The sequence below is a fragment of the Seriola aureovittata genome, chromosome 5 (assembly GCF_021018895.1).
Source record: "Seriola aureovittata isolate HTS-2021-v1 ecotype China chromosome 5, ASM2101889v1, whole genome shotgun sequence".
NCBI lineage: Eukaryota > Metazoa > Chordata > Actinopteri > Carangiformes > Carangidae > Seriola > Seriola aureovittata.
Genome location: NC_079368.1, coordinates 28,269,521 through 28,293,221, shown reverse-complemented (window position 1 = coordinate 28,293,221; position 23,701 = coordinate 28,269,521). Strand labels below are relative to the sequence as shown.

Genomic DNA, 23,701 nt, shown 5'->3' with positions numbered 1-23,701 from the left:
GTGGTCAGAGCTCCTCACTGCAAACCAGACGACATGTACGGAGCCCTTTTGTATTATCGAAGCAACGTGAAGTTTACTCTGAAAACCCACCGTGACACTTCCTCCCAGGTCCTCTTCAGGCGGTGGATGGCGTTGCACTGCAGGGCGGAGAGGATGGCGCGCAACGAGGAGAAGTTCTTCAGGATCCGACACTCCTGAACACAACATGAGCGACAATCCGGTCAGATAAGAAACAAACTGCTCGATGCAGCGTGAATAAACCAGGTGTGAATAAAGTAGCGGGGACAGCGGTCGCTCACCCGGGCCACGTCTATCCACCTCTCCAGCAGCCGCGCTCTCTGGTTGGGTTTCAGCGTCGGGTTGCTCAGGCAGGTGGTGATGACACAGTTGGTGACGGAGTTGAACTGGGCCACGGTGGCTCTGATGGTGGGAGCCAGGTGCTCCTTCCCCTTCTTATCCCGCTGAGACCAGATACCCCCGAGGCAGTGGTAGGGCACCACCTTCTTAAACAGATCCTGAGGAACAGTGAGAAGGCGGGGTTTAAAAATATGAGTGAGACCATGTGATTCCACGGTTTCTGTTTGAAAGGGTCACTTCACACAGAGAGGTCAGTTTACTGGTGAAGAAGAAGATAAAAGATGTTGCCAAGTTGCATTATGGGAGATGAAGAATCCAGGTTTCGTCTTTGTGCTGGAGTCAAGGAAACTTTAATTCCATCGTTTTCTGCTTTAAAAATGTGGTTTTAATCTGATGCTAACAAAAAACAGTCACCTTGATGGATTAGCAATTTAAGGAAAATTGTTGTTTAAAAACCTGATATCTTCATTTAATAAGTTCAGTCAATAATTAATCAATAATTTTAGTCATTTTTCCAATAAGAAACCAACTGGTTTTAGCTTCTGCAGTCTGGAGCTTCTCCTGGTTTAATGTGTGAACTGAACATCTTTGTGTCGAAGACAAAAAAATACATTTGAAGATGTCACCTTAGGTTGTTTCACCATTTTCTGACATTTTATGGACTAAACAATTAATAAAAATTACAATAAGCAGATTAATCCAGAACCAAAATAACCATTAGCTAGAACCTAAAAGCCTGTCCTGCCTTTTATTGATCTGAAGGTCAAACTGTCTGTGATTCTCTACAGGTGAGTGACTGCGCAGGTGAACAGAGGCAGAAATGTGTTGATAGGGGGAAAAGGAAAACGTCCTCACCGCGTCCATGAGCGTGAACTGCTCCGCGACCATGATGGGGTCAAACGACAGGAAGCTAAAAGCAGGAAGTTCGTCCTCAAAGCCGCTCTCTTCCTGCGTAGCAAAAGGGCAGCCGATGTGTTCCCCTACAGAGATTTAAAAAAAAAAAAAAACAGAAAACTTTTTTCACAGCGCTGCCTCGACCTGAGCTCAACCTCAACACACAGTTCCTGCTCTGGAAACATCTCATCCTCTCTTTGACCTCGGCGTTCTCACCACTTGTACCGAACTGTTCTTTACAAGTATCACAACATGTGACATTGTGTCTACGGCTGCATGAAACGTGCTCGACAGGAAATGAAAAACAAATCTAGTGTTTTTTTTCTCTTTGGTCTTTACTAGTTTCTACTGGGACACGCCCCCCGTCCCTGAGTCCCTGCCCTGTTGTCCCTCTCCTGTCCTGCCTTCATACCATCAGGATCAGGCTCACACTGCTGTCGGCGGTGGAAGTGGGCTAGCAGGTTGCGGGCGCGGCGCTCCAGGTCCGAGCCGGGGAAGTGGAGGTGAAGGTAGGACAGGAGCTGGTGCAGACAGTCGTAGTTGGGGGGGCTCCAGAAGTCCTCAGAGTACTGGTCCAGCCACGCGCCCAGGATGGACGAAACAGTGCTGCAACACACACACACACACACACACACACACACACACACACACACACACACACACACACAGGAAAAGGACAGAAATTAAAAGATGAAATGATATAAACAGTAAAATAAATATAAATGAGGCAACAGTTTAAGATGATTTTAAAGTTGCAGACACTGACACCTGTTGGTAAATAAATTCTCTGAGTGCGGAACGATAAACTTATTATTAACTTAATTAAACTTGTTATTGCTGCCTCTAGAATAAGTATGATGGAAGCCCAGAAGGGACAGTATGGCCTAGAATTACTGGAGTTTAAAGGTGTCAAGTGTCTCCTGATGGACTATAACTGTATATACAAACGCTTACATCTACAGCAGACAAGAGAAAATATTTAAGATTTGTTCTAAATTAAATTCAAGAAGAAGAAACCACGTGTTTTAGGACTTTAGGACTTCACAGCAGCAGCTCTCTGTCGTTAAAGCAGAGCTGCTCTGTCTATAAATCTCTCAGTGACTCAGGACCAAAATACGTCTGTGACCGTCTTGGACCATCTGAACTTTCTGCTGCTCACTGTTCCCACAGTGTAAACTAAACACGGATAGTAGCATAGTACTATTACAAGTGTTATTATAGAGCAGTTCAAGGTTAGAGAAAACATTACTTCACTGTTTATACTCACAAACACAACAGGAAATGTAAGAAATTACACATAATACAGTTTATTTACATGTAAAGTGACTTTATATCAACTGTTTTTCACTGAGACTCAACATGTCTATAATTAACTGAAAATATTTTTCAAAAATATTGTTTTTAACAGTCTAAGTTTCTTTCAGACGGTCTGTAGACATAATTAAGATGCTGTGTTTAATACGTTCGTCAACAATGTTAATCAGACAACAGATACCCATAATCCTTGGTTTCAGTCATGCTGACATGGATGACACGAGCTGACAAAGGTGCATTGTTCTCAAGCAATGCTAACAATGCTAACAATGCTAGCGATGTAAGGACCTGTTTTAGTGAAACTGAAGCTCCAAAGCGCTACAGTGTTTTTTTCCTGTGATTCATTACATTTTTATCAGTTCATGAACTGTGTTTTGCCCCCCCACCCCCACATTCTGACAGGTGTCTGAGAAAGAAAAACAACCCACAGAAACATTCGGTTGACACCGCTTTAACCCGGCGCTGTGGTTGTGCTCGGTGATTAATGTTGGCAGCTCGGCGCTGAAGGTCGCGGCAGACTTACTTTCTCAGCTCTGTGCAGTCGTCCTGGGAGACTCTGTGAGCTGTGGCTGCAGGCACATTTTGGAGCTTGGCATACCTGAAACAAAAACACACCGGATCAGTGTCGTTCAACAAACAGCATTTAAAATATGTCATCATTAGCCTAACGTTAACATGTCATATACACCTTTGTGCTTTCTACTTTCACTCGTCTTGTAAGAACAGGTGTTTCATTCTGTAATCGTTTGATATCTTAACGTTGCACAGACTCTATTATTCCCAGATGAAGCGATGACGTTTTGTTCTGATGTTTCACCTGTTCGTAATCGAAGTCTAGGATAAGTTATCTAACCCAGTCTTTCTGATCATGCAGTAAACTTCGCTCTGTTTGTGTGAAGCACTGGGAACACGATTCGCTGACAGTGATTCTTGCAGCAACAAGTTCCTCATCCTCAACTAATAAATATGAAAAAATGGCTGTTTTGTTTGGAATGGTAATTGCAAAAGTTAATTCTACGACTGTGGAAGCTGCACCCACATTTGATTTGTGGTTGGGAGAAATGGCAAACACACAGCACCTGGAGAGACTTTTATTATGAAGACGGAGGAGGTGTGTTTGATAAGATCTGGGACTCTGCACTGAAATTCTTTCAGGGTAAAAATGAATGTGTAAATAAATGTTAAGCAACATGCTCTGTATTCTTTTGCCTTTTTTTTTAATATTGTAATATGTAGTATATATACTTCTGTTCTCTCACCCTGCAATGTATTAAAAAATAAAAAAACATATTTTAAAAAGTGGAATCGTGGTGTCATAAAAGGCAAAAAATCAAGTTAAAGCTCCATATTTTCTTCTTCTTCTGTGTTTTATTTGAAGTGTTGATCCATAAGAAGATATATTTGTGGTTTTAAGAACCAAAAACCATCTCAGTGTAGTTTTACATCTCCTCTCTCAGGCTTCTCTCTGGAGCTCTAGTAACAACAGGTCGGTGAGCCAATCAGAAGAGAGGAGGCTCTGAGCCTCTCTTCTGATTGGCTGACTGTTTTCTGAGTGATCCAATAAAAATAAAGCAGATTTCAGGTAAAAAACACTCAGAGAAACCAAATCCTGCAAGGTTTGGATGGTGGGTCCAGGTGGGCGGGGCTTGGTGACTGCTTTGTTGTGACATCACAAAGTTCCAGAAGTCCTGACGGCTGGTTTTAAGGCTCAGTTTCTGAATACAGGCTGTGTGCATTTCTCTGTGGACTGAGGCTTTGATACTTTCACAGTATTAATATAGAAGCTAGAGCTGATCTATAATCACACTACACATGGACACAGACCTTTACACTGGAGGAGCTTTAATTACAAGTAGAGCTGAAACAATTAGTTGATTAATTAATTAGTTGCTTGAAAATATTGTGGGAAAAAAAGCCAAATATTTGCAGATTTCAGCTTTTTAAAGGAGAAGATTTGCTGCTGTAAACTGAATATTTGGTGGAACAAAAACATCGCCCGGGTTGAGAGCCACCAGGTGAGTCGTCAGCCATCACTGTACCTGTTGAGCAGGAGATCCAGCACCTGCTTGGTGGTGGCGAAGGAGCGGTAGGTGCAGAGGAAGATGGTGACGTAGGTGGAGTCTTTGCCCCTGAACGCCGACACCATGTACTCCACCAGCCTCTCCAGCGTGCCGGCCTTGATGGTCCGCACCTTGCAGGTCTCGTAGAGGCTCAGGGCGGCGTCCGTCTCCACGCCCAGCCATCGCTGCCCTTTGCTGGCCGACTGGTGGAGCTGCACCTTCCTCAGCGTGATGGTGAAGATGGCGTCCTCCTCGGCCTCCTCGCCGATCTCCTGCGTCGAGCTCTATAAGACAGAGGGGGGGGGGGGAGACAATGAGACGTTTTACTCCAGCTAACCACCTCACACTAAGTGCTGTCATGTCCTTAAACGCTGAGAACAAAGTGGTGGATTTCTCCGGCTGGAACAACCTCTTTAAATATCTGTTGGGAGCAGATTAGAGGGAGTCGAGGACCGAGAAAAGATGCCACCGTTACCGTGTGGAACGTCAAGTTAAAAATATCTGACGTCTCATTTTGGGCCGAAACCCTTTAATTACGGCCATCTGTGTGACCCTGCTCTCTTCTTTTCGCTCCGTCTCTCTGAGTCACACTTTGTGAATCATGTGCGTTGCCGTGCACAAACAAACAAACAATAGCTTGTTACTGAACAGAGCTTACTGGATAAACTGGTGCTACAATACAAGCCGCAGCCTGTATAAACCCACACTGGGGAATTAACACAAGCTGCTTGTTGCATGAATGAATGAGAGCTCTGTCGGCCGCTGCGTGTCACCGTCACGGCATTTTGTTGCTGTTGTTGTTTTCTCCTGGACATTAAAAACAAAGATGCAACAAACCGCGGTTTCATGGTCTCATCCATCATCCCGGCTGTCAACAACAACCACAGTCATGATGCAAATTCACACATTCATCATGCACGTACCCTGCATTAGCTGCTGAGAGTTGCACAACTAAAACAAATCGATGGATTACAAAACAGCAGCTGATTGACAAAACTTCAGACATAAAACCAGATCTCTCCTGATCATTCCCTTAAAAAACAAAACAAAAACAGAGCTGCGTCTTCTATACGTATAAGCCCTCGGTATTACCAGAGTTTTCAAGTGTGAAATAGCTTTTTTAGGTAGAGCTGCGCAGTAATTCAGTATTATTGTTCAGTGCCTCTCAGGATAAAAACCTCTGTTTGCAGCACTCTGTCATTAGATTACACAAGAGAACAGGCAAAAAAATAAGAGAAAATAATCCATAAAAGATGTCTCGTAAAGACGACACATGAATCAGAAGAGAACTTCATGCAGAAATCCTCGTTTGTAAAAATGATTAGTGGAGCAGCTGATTGACAAAAACAAGCTGAGTAACATCTGACAGAATGAAACCAGATCTTTTCTGATAATTTCCTCTGAGAGACAAAGCTCTGCTGAAGCCGGCTGCAGCTCCAACAGCAGCATCTGCATCATATGTACAAGCCCTTGGTTTTACCTGTGGTTATTACCAGAGATTGCAAGTGTTAAATAGCATCTTTAGGTCAGTACAAGGGCTGGATTCTGATTCAGTTTTATTGTTCAATTAAAACCTTTGTTTGCAGCATTTTGTAGCTGGATTCTACAAAAGAACAGACGATTCAAAAAAAGAAAATAACACATTAAAAAAATGTCTGATTCATAAAGAAACACAGAGCAGCAGAGAGGAAACTTCATGCAGAAATCCTAGTTTGTAAAAGTGATGAGTGGATGTTCGGAGGAAGTCAGGAAGGAGCCTGAGGAAGGGGTTTTGTTACCGGATCTGAGGTGGAGTGCAGGAACATATGGCCACAACAGCCTCATCTAAAAATCAACTGGAAATCAATGCACAGAAGCTAAAAACACCGTCATATGATCCGTCTCCTTATGTTCTCGTTAAGAATCGGACCGCAGCGCTCTGGTTGAGATGAAAGCTGCGACTCAGGGACGTAAAGAGAGACCTACAACGATCAATCCTGGAGGTCAGAGAGTGATGAAGCTGATCCGCTCTGACAGAAGCACGACTGGACTCCTTTATTAAAACGATAATGTAAAGATAAGATCTGACCTGCAGCACATCTACAGTCAGTAAAATGTTCAGAGACAAGTCGTCGCTGCGTACCACTTACTTATATATAATAAAATAACCAATGTTTATATAAAGACAGAACAAAGAAGAGCTGCAACTAACAATCATTTTCATTACTGAGTAATCTGATGATTATTTCATAGATTTATTAATCGTTTTTTTAAATTCCCCACAGAACAAGCTGACATCTTCGTACGTCCTGTTCCGTCTGAACTCCAGCCAAATATCTGTTAAGATATTCAGTTGATCATCTCACATTTGAGAAGCTGAGAGCAACAGATATGTCACATTTCTCCTTAAAGAAACAATCACTCAGTTCTCACTTTCATCATTTTACATGAGATTTTCAACATTTGTCATTTGAAGATATAAAATAATATAAATAAAATCTTATCAACACTGTGTTTTCGGAAACACTGTGATATGAGGACACTGAAGGTACTGAGAAATGTTTATCATTGAAATGGAAACTTGATTCTCTCGACTAAAACAACATGAGCAGAGAGTAAACACCGGGCTGGAGGAGACGGGGTCAAAGTCATCGATACTATGATATTGATCTTAAAGCCGCTGGTCTGCACCGTACTATGGTTTGAGTGTTAATACAGCAGCAGCAAAAAGCTTCAGTTTGTTTGATTCTATATAAAAAAAGCTATAGATCATAAAAGTGACTTCAATTCTTGAAGATGAATTTGTCTTCTTTCATTTTTCAGACTGGAAAAAAAACTTTGTGTTGTATTAAATATAATCTCTGGAAAGAGCTTCTGGTCTTTGTAAATAATCTAAAACCTGTTAATACCAGTTAATACTCCAAAGCTTCCTACTATCACTTCAGACTTATTCCACTTTTATTCAAACATTTCCCTCTTTTCAGTTGTAAATAACTCACTCTGCGACACACGACAGCATGTGCGTCCAATCGGCAGTTTGTGCCACTGCAGAGAAATAAACGGTGACGGTCTGAGCGCTGAGGCTGTTGAACACATCTAACCGAAATAGCGACGCTACAGTGGCGTGAATCATTAAGCCGGCGGCCTCGATGGAGGAATGGCATGTAATCTGGCGTGCCACAGTCATCTGTCACGGCCCCTTGTTGTGTATCCTGGGAGCGTTAGTCATCGGGGTCGGCTTCCAAGGCTCAGTGTGACTCCCCGCTTCACAGGCTTTTTGTAAGGCTCTATTCGCTAACATTAAGTCCCTCTGTTGTGTCTTTGTTGCCGTGGAAACAAGCTGTAATGAGGCCGTGATCTTGGAAAAGCAGTGCAATGAGCGGTACAGTATCTTCAAGCAATACTGCTGTTCTCATATTTAAATTTCATGTTTTAGACGTGATGGAAAAGTTAAAGAAAGACGCCACAAAGTTCTTGATTAATTATATTCTAAAAAAGCAGCGGAACTAAAACTACACAAACCCCAAAATACCTGAACTAGTAAGACAAACTTAGAGCTTTCAGGTATCTTCACGCCACACCTGGTTGGAGAAGTTTATGTCCGTAACTGTTGCAATACAATTTGTACATTAAAAAAAAATAGACTGGAAATAAAATGTCACAAAAAAGGTGGAGGTGGAAAAGTTGATGCACATTATGTTTTCTACGTGGTTTGACTGTCAGTCTTCTTTTTTGTAATCAACCTTTTATTATTTTTACGTAATGACCGGCACTCTTTCAATTACCTCACCTCATGGTGAACTCTTCTTCTACGCTGGTTTAATGGCTCCTGACTGGAAAATCAGCCCCACCAACTGTTTATACTCAATCTCCTAATATTCACATCATGATGAGGGATGGAAACTCACATTCATTTGCTCATTTTCCGTAATTTCTGTTAAAATTTGCGTTAAATTGGATGAAAAACTGTCCTGTTTGAGGTGGTTTGGTCAGGTATCGTACTGTGTTTTATTCCAGACACATTTATGTCTGCCTTGCCTTCGTCAGGGTGGAATCAAGTTTGTTTCTGGTCTTCTTTAAGTATAATCCATCAGCCAGCTGGGGAATTTAAATCAGAAGGAGTTAAAGGAACCCTGTGGTATTTTCTCATATACAAAGAAAACTAATGTTTACACTCTGTGTTTCTCATAAAACGACTATTTGAGCTCTAATAAAAGTGATAAATGCAAATTATTCCATATAAAACACCTGTAAAGATGATTTTTCATTAAAAGTTTGCATTGTTTACATCCATGTTTAGTGACTAGCAGTCGTTGTCTTCCTCCCCAAATAATGGGCGGACTACTCCATAATGAAAATAATCAGTTGCAGAACTACTTTCAGCATTAACCATTCAAACTCAGCACACTCTCAACTACGTTCAAGAAAACCCAACACTGTTACCACTATGATCAGATCAATAAATGTCAGTAATCCCAGCAGAGATCCTCGCAGAGCGTTACAGAGCGAGGGAGTGTGTGAGAGATAAATGGGGAGAGAGCAGACAAACCCCCGGCCTGTTGTAAATCAAGTGCAGCGTAACGGCCGAGGCACAGCTGCAGCCGAGGGCCTTGACGGCAGGAGAGGTGCTTATCAGCCAAACCACAGAGGCCACGCTGCTATCACTTCAAGCCCTGGAAACATGCAGCGCTCAAGGGCAGCGCCACGCTCAGTCCGCAGAGTCAATTCTCAAAATAATGCCCCTATTCATCCCTGCCGCAGCGAGGACGAGGGTTGCCATGATAACCGAACTCCTCTTAATGCTTGAACAAAACGCTCAGCGATCAATACTTTAAACAGAAAAGGTTCAGCGTCACTTCAAAAGAGCTGAAACAGGTGGAAAGAAACGACTGAACAAATGAAAGAGGAGATTAGCAGATGGTTTCTGACGATAAAACATCAAAAATAGAAATGAAAAGTAAAGACCAAACGTTTGCTTGATGAACATCATCAGAAAATCAGGTAACAAAACCTCTGTGGACAGTGAGATGATAAAAGAAGAGAGTAAGCTGTGGTCGGACTTCTACACCTGGGAGCCATCTCAGTCGAAATAAACTTTCTGGGAAACAAATATCAATCGATAAGAAATCCTGTGGAAATAGGAGGGATATCTCTGAAATCTGGACACGAAGCCTCTTTTCTTTTTCTTTTTTTAAATTTGGGTTTCACTCACATTCCTTCATCCTGATTCAGGACTTATTCAACCAGATGGGCTTCGCTGGAAGTCAGCACATTACGTCCCAAGGTGCCGGTTGAGATTTCTACTTAAGTGTGACACCTAAGGTTTAGTTTCTCCTTCGCTGGGGGATGTTACTTAAGGGTTTTGCACAGAATCTCTTAAAAGGAAAAAAGAAAGATTTACAGCAGTTAAGGGGATTTTACAGCAGTAAAATTCTATTGTTTCCATGGAGACTGTTGATTGGCTGCCATATTGACTTTACGTGATTCCTGAAGTTTAATACTAAGATAAGGAGAAAATCTCAAATACTGAACTGAACATTTTAAGCAAACCTTAAGGAGAAAACGGACCCAGTCACTTGTGACTGAACGCTTAGCAGCTAATATTGATATATCGCGATATTGGATATTATCAATATTACGATAATGGTTATGATCAAGTATCGCAATATTCCGATATAATATCAAAATAATATATCACAATATCACGATATTGCAGATATTTCCCATCATATGCGATTTATTGAATTAGAAGCTTTAAGGCCGATATTCAATAAACTGAATAAGGAACTTTTATTGAATATCGGCCGAAGCTTAAAAGTTTGTTTGACTCAGTCACCTTTATAGTAAACATGTAACCTTCAATGTGCTTCCATGACCTCATCTATGAATCTATTAATGTTTTTCATGGTTGTGAAAAAACAATGCAACTAGCAGTTTTCATAGCAGTGAAGATTTTTATTTATCTGCTGCTCTTCAACAGAAACTGGTCTCAATCTTTTCCCCACATGAGTGAAACCACGTCAGAAAACATTTACAGTAAAAATATTAATGTTTGTTTTATCCAGATGAGTGGCGGTTTTAACAGCTGGCGCAACAAGCAGCTTAAAACAAAAGCCTGGAGTGTTTGCCAACGCTTGTTAGCACAAATCCACAGTCAGACTTTTTTGTCTGAGAGCAGAGGAGTCACATTATAATCTATAAACTTGATGGATGACCATCACAATGACATTTCAATTTAAAAGACTTTAATAAGATGATCTCACTGCAGCCAAATGTCTACCTTCATAAATTCTGCAGCATCAGCTACATGTCAGAAATATAAATGCATCAACTTAATAGTGGCATTAAACCCAATGCAGAACTCCTACTTGAATTTACCTAATTAAACTCTGAATATAATATTCTAAGTGTTTCTTGGCTCGACGTTTGAGTTTTTGAGTAAAAGCAGAAAATGGGAAAACTCCAGCAGAGGCCATAGAAATGTCTGGCATCCAGAAGGAGCCTCCTCCACACTTGTTCCAGCACTTATCAGATCTACGTTCACCTACACCAATCCTGGCCCATGAATGACCATGAATGTACATGTGGGCTGGAGGAATGTGAGGCCAATAAAAGTGTCAGCGGTGAGTGATGAGGCACAGAAGAGGAAATAAGTTTCCAGAAAGAGGAAAAGGGAAAATCGCATCACATGAGTCTCAGTGGATAACGGCTTGTTCTGCTGCAGGACCAATGGACTTACTGCTGTTTTATGTTTGTAATGTAAACTGTCCATTCTAACTACATGCTGGTTTCTCATTTACCGCCGTCACAGTACATGTGATACCTTCTTTGCACGTCTTTATTCAGTTAATCGTTAAAAGATATAACATGACTCGAACATTTGCTGGTTCCAGCCCCATGAAATGTGAGGATTTAGTGGTTTTTCTCCCTCATATGTGGATGTATAACTGAATATCAAAAGTTCTGGGCTGCTGCTTGAATAAAACAAGATATCTGAATACATCTTCTTGGGCTGTGATAAATTATGTCTGTCTATTAATCTGTAGATTAATCATTAATGAAAATAACTGTTATTTGTAGACATAATGAGATTGTATGAAATTTAAGTACTGAGGGTGTTTGAGGGTGTTTACTGCAACAACTAATCAATTATCAAAATAGTTCACAGTTTGTTAAGACTTATATTTTCATGGTTTTGTTTGTCGTTTCTATTAGTTATGAAAACACTCCTTCATCACAGGGGGCGAAGGCTGTATCTGAAATCTGTAAATTGTGATGGGCGTTTAAAATGAAAAGTTTGGGCAATAATTTTACTGTCTGCCTTTGTTCTTTTGTGTCTCTTGCCCCAGTTAGTGAAGTTACATATACCCACAGCTCAACTTAGTAACTACAGTGTTATTATTCCGGACAGAAACGAGGGTTAAAACTATAAATATAAGCCTCAGGCTGTGGTAAAGGAGAATGAGCCTTTAAGGAAATTCATTGTTTGGAGGAGACTGAGATGTCAACACTTCACAACCCTCAGCCTCCATAACAGGCTGAACAGTTGGCTGACCTGCTGCTCAGTTCAGAAACACAATCATGATTCTTCATCTGGAAATCAAAAAATGTTTATCCCTCATAACAAGCCTCCCATCTTTATATCTGATGGTTTACGGGCTTTATAAACACAGCCACCTGGCACAGGCTCAGACTAAAACAAACACACGAGGACAAAAAGTCAAGTCTGATTCGCAGCCAAAAATCCCCTCAAGGCCAAACGGCGCTCTGGGAGCACGTTTGGAGGGGTCTGCCAAAAAATTATGATGCTCTTCAACATAAAAACACACCTGCTTCGAAAGCGGCGGTCCTGAACCAACGCTTAGAAAGCCCCTCTGAGCCCAGTGCTAAATGTAGATCAGCAGGGAAACTCCCAGTGGAAAGAGAAAACCTGCCCCCAAAACAGTCAACAGCTAAACAAAGCCAACAATAGCGCGCATCCATTACAACCCTGTAGCACAAGCCAGCGACTTCCCCTCGCTAACAATGAGCGCTGAGAGCCGGTGAGATCATCTGGATGTGGGGTAAGAGGCAGAGGAGGAGAGAGGAGGGTGTAGCTGCATGTTCAGAAAAATCTCAAACGGCCTCGGTTAGAAGAAAAAACTTCATCTCCGACTTCTGCGAGAGCTGGTTACATGAGTAAATCTATATCTTATTCTCTGATTGATCAGTTGGTTGAAAACATTTCTACATTGAGGGAAACTCCCTGACAGCAAGGAGCAAACAAATAATAAATCTAACAAGTTGTAGATGATAAAACACTGCGGCTAAAATTAAACATGGAGTCACTACAATTCATCCTGAGGGGGACATGAGTACCTAACATTTCATAGCAACTCATCCAAACAATGAGGGGGTTCATCCTCTGGGAACAGTGAACGTGTGCAACGTTACTGTGCCAATCCAGCAAGTTAATGTTGAGATATTTCACTGGATGAGTAAGTTAGGTTCACGAGTACAAGTTTTTAAGTAGATAATAACTAAAGCAGATTTCTTTCTGAATTGTGGGAATTTGCTGAGCAGTTTTCCCGCTATAGAAAGCTGGTAAGACTCGTACGTGTCATTGGAAAGTAGCTGGAAAAGTCTGTTTTTGATTCTGCTCAACCACCTTTCTCTTTAGAAACACAAATACATAAAAACACAGACTCCCGTCTTTAAAACCGCAGTAACTCTCTGAAGTACTTTCCCTGAATCTGGGTTAATCTAAAAGGTTCTGGATCATTTCTCTTTCCCAGTTACCACCATAACAAAGGCTCTATTTTTGCCTTTGTTCGTGCCTCTTCCAGCAAAAACTTGACATGAACATGAACAGATTTTTTTCTGTGAAATTAAGTTGACGGACGGGCCGTGGGCCAGAGAACGGCTGATTAGATTTTGGAGATGACCTCAATCTACGTTTCCTGCCATCAGATGATTATATTTTTATTTAGCTGTAACTTCGGATATATTTCAAATCTCCCTGCTTGTACTCTGTCAAGAAGTGATTGTAAATCCACAGTGACAGGAGAGATTTGGTGCAAGAGAAAGATGGAGGAGGTTTGTTTTCTTTCAAGTGCCTTCTAGCTATTTGTACTTTTTGCTTCTTCATCTCGCCCACACACACACTTTCTTAATATTTTTCTCTCTTCTTTCACTTTCGATGGTTGGCACATGCACAAAAACTAAAGCTAAACGTTGATTTAACCCATGGCTAATGCTCTCCTGCCCACGTGTTCCCTAAAACTTGGTGACAGAGCTGTTGTGACAGGTATTAGTAATAAACGCCGGCAGCTAAACTGGCTTTGTCAGCCATTATAAATCACTAACATGCATATGCAGAGTTTCATTGGCAGAATAAACCTCTAATCCTTCACTGGAGCCTGGTGGGGATTCTGGCAGTGACCGAATCCCAATCCCTTTTGTTTTCACCTTTTCTTGGCTGAACTGTTGTACTGCGAGTTTCTGTTGGGTTTTCTTTAACACTGTTCTCACAGAACAGCTTCGTCAACATATTTGTGCTGAAACAACCTATTAAATCAACAATTTTAATAATAAAATAGTCCAAAAGACAATGTCCGACTTGTCCTTTGTTTCTGGAGCTTTCAACCATGTCTCATGTCCTCAGCGGACGGGGTTGAAAGCTTCGGAAGCGACAAGTGAACTGGACCATATGTGAGATGTTTTACGTCAAACTGCTGTTTCCTCAAGTCAAAAATGACCCTTCAAGTTAAATCAAATAATCATTTAAGTCCTTTATCAAGAGAAAGGCCCAACGTGGCAGCTGCAGCTTCTAAGATATTGACCGTTGCTTTTTTGCATTTCATACCCGTGTGAATAAAATACATTTGGGGGACAGAATAATCAATTCTGAACAACGCCTTTACGCTCTAATAATTTCAGATGGGAACTGTCATTACTTCTGGCATTTTTAATGGTGAACCATTGATTTAAAAAAATAAACGATAGTTGCAGCTCTGGAAACTGAACAAGCTTCAGAGAAACAACACTACGGTGGTTTTGTCCCGCAGGAGGGTAAAAACGTCTCTTCTCTCAACTCTCAGCTGTGTCCAGAGACAACCAGACTTTAGACAGCGCCGTGTTTCCATCATGTTATAACGGCAAACACAGGCTGAGTTCTTGAACCTTGTGATGATACTTTATCTGTCTCGTGTGTGTGTGATCAAAGGTTCACATGCGTCTGTTTTTGTGGCGTCTGCAGCCGACTGATTTCTCCACTGTCGCCTCCGGCAGTTTTTTTAAATTTTAGACATTTTAGATTCTGTAAAAATGTCTGCAGAGTAAAAATAATTGAACATGTTGAATCTGTTTTGATTTCCAAACTGTTTCCATTATGATATGAGAATTCAAAGTTTCAAACCACCCGAGTCTATCCAAAAATCAATTAAATCAGCTGCTGAGTTGCAGAGACCAAAACCTGAACTCACGAGGAACCTGACAACCAATGTCACACCATTCTAGGGAAGACTAATATACTATAGACTATAATCCCCTATAATTTCACTCACAAACATAAAAGACTGAAGAAAAACAAGCTAATAAGCAGATTTCCAGAAGCATTGAAATAACCCTTTAAAAATATCAGATTTCTACCTTTATAGATTCAGATTTGGGGTTCATGCAGGCTGCATGTCTCAGAGTCTGATTTTATCCCACATTTTAATTCAGTCCAGATGGGGAACTTGAAAAAAGGGCGACTCCATGCAGCTTGTTGTTGTTCAACCCTCAGATCTGTGTCACATGGAGGGAAAACAAGTCTGATTTGGACATTTAGAGCTGCACCTTTGATTGAGAGCTGCAGTTAACAGGTTTATGTAAGACCAGTCCTGGTCATTAAACTACATCAGACAGACAAGTCGGTGCAGAATCAGACCATTTGAGTGAACTTGGGAGAATGAAGTATTTTTCCAGGCAGCGGGCCTTCACATTCCAGCCTCTGTCTGTTTCTGTCGTTCTGTCTGCCGCTCAGATCCAGCGCTCGGCTGCTCGACTCCCTTCGAGATGAACCGCGGAAACAAAAGCTCCACTGTGCCGAGCGGCCCACGATCCGGCTCCCGTTTCTCCAAGCTTCCGCCCTACCGTACTTTAAATCAATGCTCAGAGCACATCACCGTTCAACCTCCGGCTCACTCCGGCCCAGAGCGTCCCAACAATGACTCGGCCTCTCCCCCCGACACGTGTCTCAGATCTGATGTTTTCTAATCATCGTCAACAGCAGAGAGCTCATTGAAGTCACATTTTTCCACTGCAGATCTGGGTCACATGAATAAAATTGGATTATGAGACATACAGTGAAACCTGCACCCAACATGAACCCTCAAACTTTAATCACAAGTTGTACCGTTCCTGTTTTTGTAACGAGATACTCTGTTTGTTTTTGATTGCCTGTGAGATTATTTCTTCCATGTGGGAAAACTGGAGTCGTACTGTGTTATTATGTCACTCATCTGGGACTGCTTGTGAGCTCGGCTGAGTCACTGTTAGCACTGAGGACAAGCAGAGCATGACAGGGAGAAAGCTGTTGTTGCTGTGGGTCTGTGTCTCTGATTTCACTGCCAGGACATTATTGTACAGTGTATAGATCGCGTCCTAAAATAGAGCCAAATACTTCCAGACAGAATCAGATACACAGCACTGTGCCAAAGGTTAAGGCACTAAAAGTCAAGTGGATGCTTCCAAAAATAACCCCAGGAACAGTTTTTACTATGCAATAGCGAAAATGGTAAAAAGAAATTATATAATATAGAATTTCTTTTCATGTCAGTGTGATATTCAAATGCAGCCGGGACACTGAAAGTATATGAAAGGTGTCAGTTTTATGTTTTTCACCATCTATTTTTGCATCGCAACGTGAAAAAATAAGCGAGCATTGAAATTTTCGATGACACGCCACAGCAGTGTTTACGCCGCAATGAAAACCAAGGCGCCCCGCGACCGTCACACACATGTGACGCAGGTGGTACAGCCTCGGCGTCTGTCTCCTGTCTCTTCATGTGACTCCATGATGAGATCAGGACTCTGTGACCATCAGACCATCTGCTGCAGGACGCCTTGTTCTTCTCGTCTCTGAAGACAGTTCTTTATGACTCTGTGTGGTTGGACTCGTCGTCCCGCCGCTGAATGAATCTGGACCAATCAGACGCCTCCCTGATGGTGCTGTGTGATGGATAAGAAATGTTTTTGCACAGAGCTGCAGATCACTGTTTAGCAGGAGGGTGAACAGAAGCACAGAGACAATAGAAGCTCTGTTGTCTGACGGTCTTGAACTGGTCTGAGCCGACCAGGCCTCGTTCTCTGATGTCCTCTGCTCCCAACACAAACTCATTTCTAACTGAATGGGCTGTTTTCTGTTTAAACTACTTATTGTCTCAGGCCTCTTGAGACCGTCTCAATGAACAGCAGTCTATTCTTTAGTCAGCAGTGTCTTATGGAGGTCCGGACCCTAATCCCGCTGGCTTGTTACTGGACTGCTGCGCTGGGAAAACTCTCCACTCTTAATTATGACTATTTTTAGCTTGAATTGTTTTGTTTACAGTTTGGCTGCAGCTTTATACATCTGCGGCAGCGCTGTTTACTTACCTCCCATGGAAATATGATTACAGTGGCACTTCACGGCCACATAAGGCTTAAACTCATGACATTCAAACAGCTGAGTTACTCACTCAACTTATCTAGACATCAGCCGGAGGATGTGAGAACACAAATGTCAGAATCATTCGGACAGTAAACAGACTTTAAACTGTCAACTCCCGAGTACAACGCCTGTGCAATGTCCGCCTGAGCCCATGTGCGAAAAGAGAAGGTCACTGTCGGAGAACTCACAGCGAGAGAGACGAGATTTTCTATCACGCGAATGGTGTGAAACCGGAAGAACACAAACATGTGAGGGTGTAAAAGAAGAAGAAGAAGAAGAAGACTAAACTAACAATTAGTCGATTGATCGGTGAGTTGATTGTTGATTTGTCATTTTTAAGGCGTTCCATCCTCTTAAGTCTGAAGAGTCGGTTCTTTTCTTCGTCGCATGCAACAGAGAACTGATCATTTTTGGGTATTGCACAAATAATTTGAAGATGTCGACTGATGTTTCAACAGACATTTTTCACAGTCTCACAAGCCAAATTATTAAATGATTGATTTAAAAAAAAAAATAATCAGCAGATTTATGAAAAATGAATAAATGTGGGATGTTTCTGCAGCACTTGGCAGCTTCGCCAGGTTAAGTCTAGCTATGACTAATAAATCAACAGCAGAGGAATGAAGCTTTCAGAGCTGAAACCTTTTCACTGAAACTTTAACTCTGGGTGTGAACAGATCCATTTACCTGCCGCAGTCAGGTTCAGCAGCATTTAACTGACCCCGCGCTCACTTCAGGTAAATCATCACGTACAACAATAAAAGGAGAATCTGCACTAACTGGGGCAACGCAGCATCACGGCACAGCAGGAAGTCGCCCTCCATTTCAAAGTCACTCGATACTCTCGGCAATATGATACAGTACATTACAGACTGACGTTGGTGCTGTTAACATGGAGCCACAGAGAGCAGCAAAGTGACTGAACCCAGCCCCCCCCCCCACCCTCAGCACCACCACATCAGCCCCCGGTGACCCTTCATACTGTAACAGAACCTCAGCATCAAATAACGTCCAGCTCGGCCTCTGGACCGAGGGGAAGAAAGGCGGCGATTGTGGAGGAAACCTCTCGGCCTCTGCAGGAGGGGGATTAGGCATTAGGTAATTGTGTTAGAGGTGGTGGTGGGGGGGTGGTGGGGGGTGGGGTGGGGGATTAGATCAGAGCAAAGAAACGGAGCAGAGCAGGTCAGACGAGAGACCAGCTCTCCGTCTCTGAGCTGAGGACACGCTGAGGCAAACATGAGGATTTTAATAACAGGATTGTGATATGGGTCTGAAGGAGGACGAGCAGAGAGTCAGAACACATCATCCCGTCCCAGTGGACAAACAGAGGAGATCGGATCGTCTCCGCGTGCTATCAGTTATGATGTCGTCCTCGTCCAATCCCGGGCCTTACATAAGACAGATAAATATGATTACTCATCCTCCCTCCTCCTTATCTGATCGACGTACGGGATGTAAGGAGTGCGGTGCTGGAGAATGCTCCACTTAGCCCATAAAAAAGGACATTTTTACCGATAGCAGTGAAATTGTTTCTTTTGAGTCATGGGTTTAAAACAAGAGTGACGCAGAGGGAAATGCAGAAGAGGAATAATGGGGATGAAATGAGCTGAATTTGGTGATTAAGATTGAAGTAAACAGCTCAGAGTGCACAACAAATACAATTAACTGCCAGACAAGCGTTTAGTGAATATTTTTATCTCTAAAACAAACAGGTTTTTTGGCATTAATGCTCTAAATTTGCATGTCTTGATGAATTACGTCATTTGAAATTGATTTTCTGCACTATACAGTACAATATAATATACAAGCACTTACAGTACAACCTTTGTAGGTCTAAAAGGCAAATTTTAAAAGTATTTTGATAATTTTACATTTCATCACGTTTAAATTTCAGAAAAAGAAAATATATAACTGATTCCACTTTCTCAAATATGAATATTTGCTGTTTTGTATTTTACTAAATCCAATGTCTTTGAGTTTTGAACTGAAGCAACCTGAATATGGAAATTTGGGCTTTTATAAATTGTGTTTTGGGGCATTTTTGGACCAAACAGTGAATCGATTAATCGAGGACACACTCTGCAGATTAATCAATAGTCAAATAATCATCAGTTGAAATGCTACAGGATATAACTTTCTGCAGTTGGGACACTATTTCCTGTCATTAATGCAGAGGGTTTACATAACCTGTGGACTTATGTTGGTGGAAATGGATTTTCTGCACTGTACAGACAGTAGTGAAGCAGAAACAGGTGGAATAATCAATTAACAAGAAAATCAAACAGCAGCTATTTAGATCAAATTCACCGGGTTTCATCTACTGTGATATTGAACTTAAAATCTTTAGACTTGCGTAGACAAAGCAAACAATCGGAATATGTCAACCTGGGTTTTGAACATTGTTTATGAGTTTTTATGTAAATTCTGGGGCAACTGAAGATTTTTTGACAATGAATCGATCGTATCTTCCTGCAGTTAAACTCTGTTCACTCTTAGAAATGCTGAGAGTTTAGATAAGTTGATGGATTTGCCGTAGGCTGGCTGAAATGATTTTATATGAAATATAAGTGACACAAAGGGAAAAACTATTAGTGATATCATAACCATATCAACTATTCTCAAATGTCAATATTATTAATAGGTCATTACATTTGATGAGTTCTGACTCAGTGACACCTACCACCTAATTGAAGGAGTGTGTGCAAGGTGGTGGTGGTGGGGTTTGATAACCACAGGGGGTGAAACCTGTGAGAAAAGCAAGTCATCCTGTAACAGAGCTCTCGTGCCAATGTTTAGGGAGTGTCACAACTGTCACGTTATTCTGTTTCACTTTGTTTTTCTTCGCTGTGGTAAATTTCACTACCTTCTCCAGGACACAGAAAAATCCCCATACTTTCCACCCACTCAACAATTTCACAGTGGTAAGCTGTTTAAACAGCATCGACATATAAGATTAGTGGATGACTTTATGTTGGATTATATCATGTTAAAGGTAGAAGACAAGAAAATTATCCTGAAGCCTGAAGCTGCTTGTTTAAATATGTAATTAACTGTTTAGTCTTTGGCAAACCGCTAAAAAAAAAAAAGATCAACTACCTGTTAAAGAATTTAATTAATTCCTAAGTTTGGTTCTTTAATGAAAAGCTCATTTCTAATTAGATCTGGATCAACACAGAATCTCCACCCTGGAGCCTCAAAGCCAGTCTGGGTCCAGATCCTCCTCCTAATAACGCCACAACAAACCGCATCAGCTCAAGGACTTGAGTCTCCCCTCATCCCCGTCTCTTGGTCACCCGCATCCCGCCCCGTCACCCTGCCTCCTCCTCTTCCTCACCTCCAGCAGCGGCAGGTCCGGGTCCAGGTGCGTGAAGCTGTGCAGGACCACCGGGCTGGGGTCCTCTACCACCTCCAGCCTCACCCCGTCCCAAATGTTCCGCACCTTCCACGACGAGTCAAACATCTCGACCAGCTGTCCCGGCTTGACGCTGTGCGCCTCGGTTTGCATCCCCGGGAAATAGACCATGGATGCCCGCGGAGCCGAGAGTTCAGTCACGGTAACGGAGGAGACATTTCCGCTGTTTTTAGTTTGAGTTTTCAAAGCGAAGAGTCACCGCGGCTGTCTGAGGTTACAGCGGCTGTGTCGGATCATCGCTGCTTGTCTGTTGCGTTTAGGAGAATCATGACTCACACTGGGGCTTTTCTAAACCCCGCCCCCAGCTCCGCGCTGCCTTCAGGGCTGTCGGAAATATCAGAGCCCGAGGATGTAACCGAGGATTAGCGTTCTTAAAATACTGTTTACACTCATCAGCGGATGATGACGCACTCACATCTTTTAATTAACTAAAACAAGGCGTAGAAATACTCATAACACATAATACGCAGGTGGAAGAACAAAAATATAAAATAAAAATTAATAAAATCTAAACGTCAAAATTCTAATGAGTTCTTTACATGTTTTTACTTATGTGATATTTATACTACTTTAACATTATTTACCCCTTAATTAAGTCTTAGTTTATCTTAATTGAGATGTTATTTTATAATAAAAAGATCATGTTCACTTCCTCTGAATGTAAGTTTTAGAGGTGGTGATGGTCAAGCTTAAACTTAGTAAGACTCCTAGTGGCATATCAGCATTTAAAACATTGTTTCTGATTATTATCACTCATGCTCAGCCATTTCTTTTATAGTTTATTAAAGTATTTATTTTCTATTAATATAATCATTTGTATTATTAAAATGCTGGATATACATTTGAGTGGGAAACATTAAGAAATTATTCACAATATTATATTAATTTCAGCCAAACAGGTGGGCTATATCAGCATAAAAGTTCTTTAAAGTAACATGTATGAATAAATATTATATAATATTTGCTGTATCAAAACATCAAATCAACTGTTTTTATCACAAAGCCTTTTTTTTTTATGTTTTCCAACAATGACAATACAATGAGGTAGGTTAATATTTACAAGTCTTAAGTACAAGTCTACAAGGAGTCCCTGAAGGCAGCATAAATATCCGCCACTCTTACGTCATGCCTTTGGGAAATGATGCTCATGTGTTGTTGCTGCTCTCGCTATGGCAGCAGGCAGGTATGGATAAAAACACACACGTGCGTTTCACTGCTCCTGCTGCAAACACACACTAACACTGAACATTCAGTACATTTACATTTTTATGCCAGTTTATTACTTAATATACTTATTACCAGTTTACACTTATTGTACTTTTCACTCCTCTACATTTATGTGACTGGTAAAATAAAATAAAATAAATTTTGAAAAAAAAACTTAAATTCAGATTAAAAAAATCTAAAACTAATCAACAACAATTATTGATAAACTACTTGTTAAATATAATAATAATAATTCTAAGTATTCTCTTGTTCCAGCTCCTCACATATGAGGGTTTTTGTGTTTCATATCATTGCAAACTGAATATAACATAACCAATACTTCAATCTATAATCTATAGATATAAAACTCCATCTTCATCTGCTAAAATATTAAAATACTGCTAACTTGTTAAATGCATAAAAATGAATAGTGAAATAACATAAAATATATACATTATAATAGAGTTTAAGTGCTGCACTTCATACTTCTGCACTTTAACTTTCTTAATGACATGCTTTTATTTTAAAAGGGTGTTTTGACATTGTGCAATTACCACTATTATGAGGTAGAGGATCTGATCAGGGCTACAACTAATGATGATTTATTATGAATTTATCTGCAGATTATTTTCTTGATTAATCGATTAATTGTTTAGTTTATAAAAGGTCAGAATAACGAGCATCACAGGTTCCCAGATCCAAAGGAAACATCTTTAAAAGTCTGATTATGATTGACACACAGTCTTAAAACTCCAAAATATACAATTCACTATTATATAAAACAAAGAAAGGCAACAAGTCCTCATGTTTAAAAAGTGGGAATCAGGAAATTAGTAGCATTTAGTGGCTCAAATTCCACACTGAAATGCTCATCATTATGTCTTTGTTTTGTGTTGAAGTAAACCGACTGAACTGATCTACCATTACAGCACGGTTAGACTGGAGCCCAAGTATTTCTCTAATGGATTCTACTGTCCAACATTGCAGGAGCCTCTGTGGATTCGACATGTAACACTGCCTCCTACTGGCCATCGCCTCATGTCACACTAAGGCATCAATCATCTTAAGATGCCTGCCAAGCTTTTAAAACGATAACCAACTCAAATTAATTCAGCCTGTTTTGAATGAGCAGCATATAAGTCAACAATACAAATGAACACAGCAGAGCGGCAGTCCGTATTTTACCAATTAATTAATGTTGGACTTTAATTAACGATATCAACGTCCAAAAACTTGTGCCAACCTGCACGAAGGACTACATAACCCACACTGGCTTCCCACGCCGACGCATCGGCAGGAAGAACAGGTGTGAAAGTGATTTAGCAAATGGAAGAAAAACATCTGCTGCACCAGCTGAGGCCGAATCCGACCACAAACACGTCTGACCTCAGCAGCCTTCTCTCATCACGGGGCTGCTGCGCTTCATAACTCACAAATCTGCAGCTGCTGGAGCAGAAAAGGACAAAATGTGGAAGGGAGGAGGAGGAGGAGGAGGAGGAGGAGGAGGAGGAGGAGGAGGAGGAGGAGGAGGAGGAGGAGGGAGAGAGCAGTGAAGGACCAATACGGGTTTTGGAAAGCTGATACTGACTCTGGGAATGTTCAATGACCAACAGCTGATGTTTTGTGCTACATTTTTAAAAACAATTGATTATTTTTATAAGTAGTAAATGGTTTGTTCTGTTCCTGTTCAGGTGTAAAAGCCTCTGCACCATTACATCATTACAAAAACAATAAAACAGAGTGATTCCATTATTTTATAGTATTTAAGGCAAAAAGAGATAAATCTGAAATTTACAATAAAATATCTAA

The 23,701-nt window shown here is 41.2% G+C and overlaps 1 protein-coding gene across 6 annotated transcripts in view; it reads right to left on the bottom strand.

Moving 5' to 3' along the window:
- The window catches only part of LOC130169147 (ral guanine nucleotide dissociation stimulator-like), a 59,283-nt gene that overhangs the window by 12,273 nt on the left and 23,309 nt on the right, over nucleotides 1-23,701 (bottom strand). For 3 of the 6 annotated variants that reach the window (XM_056375622.1, XM_056375621.1, XM_056375620.1), the window contains exons 2-7: nucleotides 4,605-4,909; nucleotides 3,089-3,163; nucleotides 1,664-1,857; nucleotides 1,213-1,337; nucleotides 300-515; nucleotides 91-194 (exon numbers count right to left, since the gene is read on the bottom strand). In XM_056375622.1, the coding sequence (XP_056231597.1) occupies nucleotides 91-194; nucleotides 300-515; nucleotides 1,213-1,337; nucleotides 1,664-1,857; nucleotides 3,089-3,163; nucleotides 4,605-4,909 (1,019 nt within the window). Of the gene's footprint in view, nucleotides 1-90; nucleotides 195-299; nucleotides 516-1,212; nucleotides 1,338-1,663; nucleotides 1,858-3,088; nucleotides 3,164-4,604; nucleotides 4,910-20,608; nucleotides 20,951-23,701 lie in introns of those variants that run through there. The other 3 variants (XM_056375617.1, XM_056375619.1, XM_056375618.1) reach the window with 2 other exon arrangements.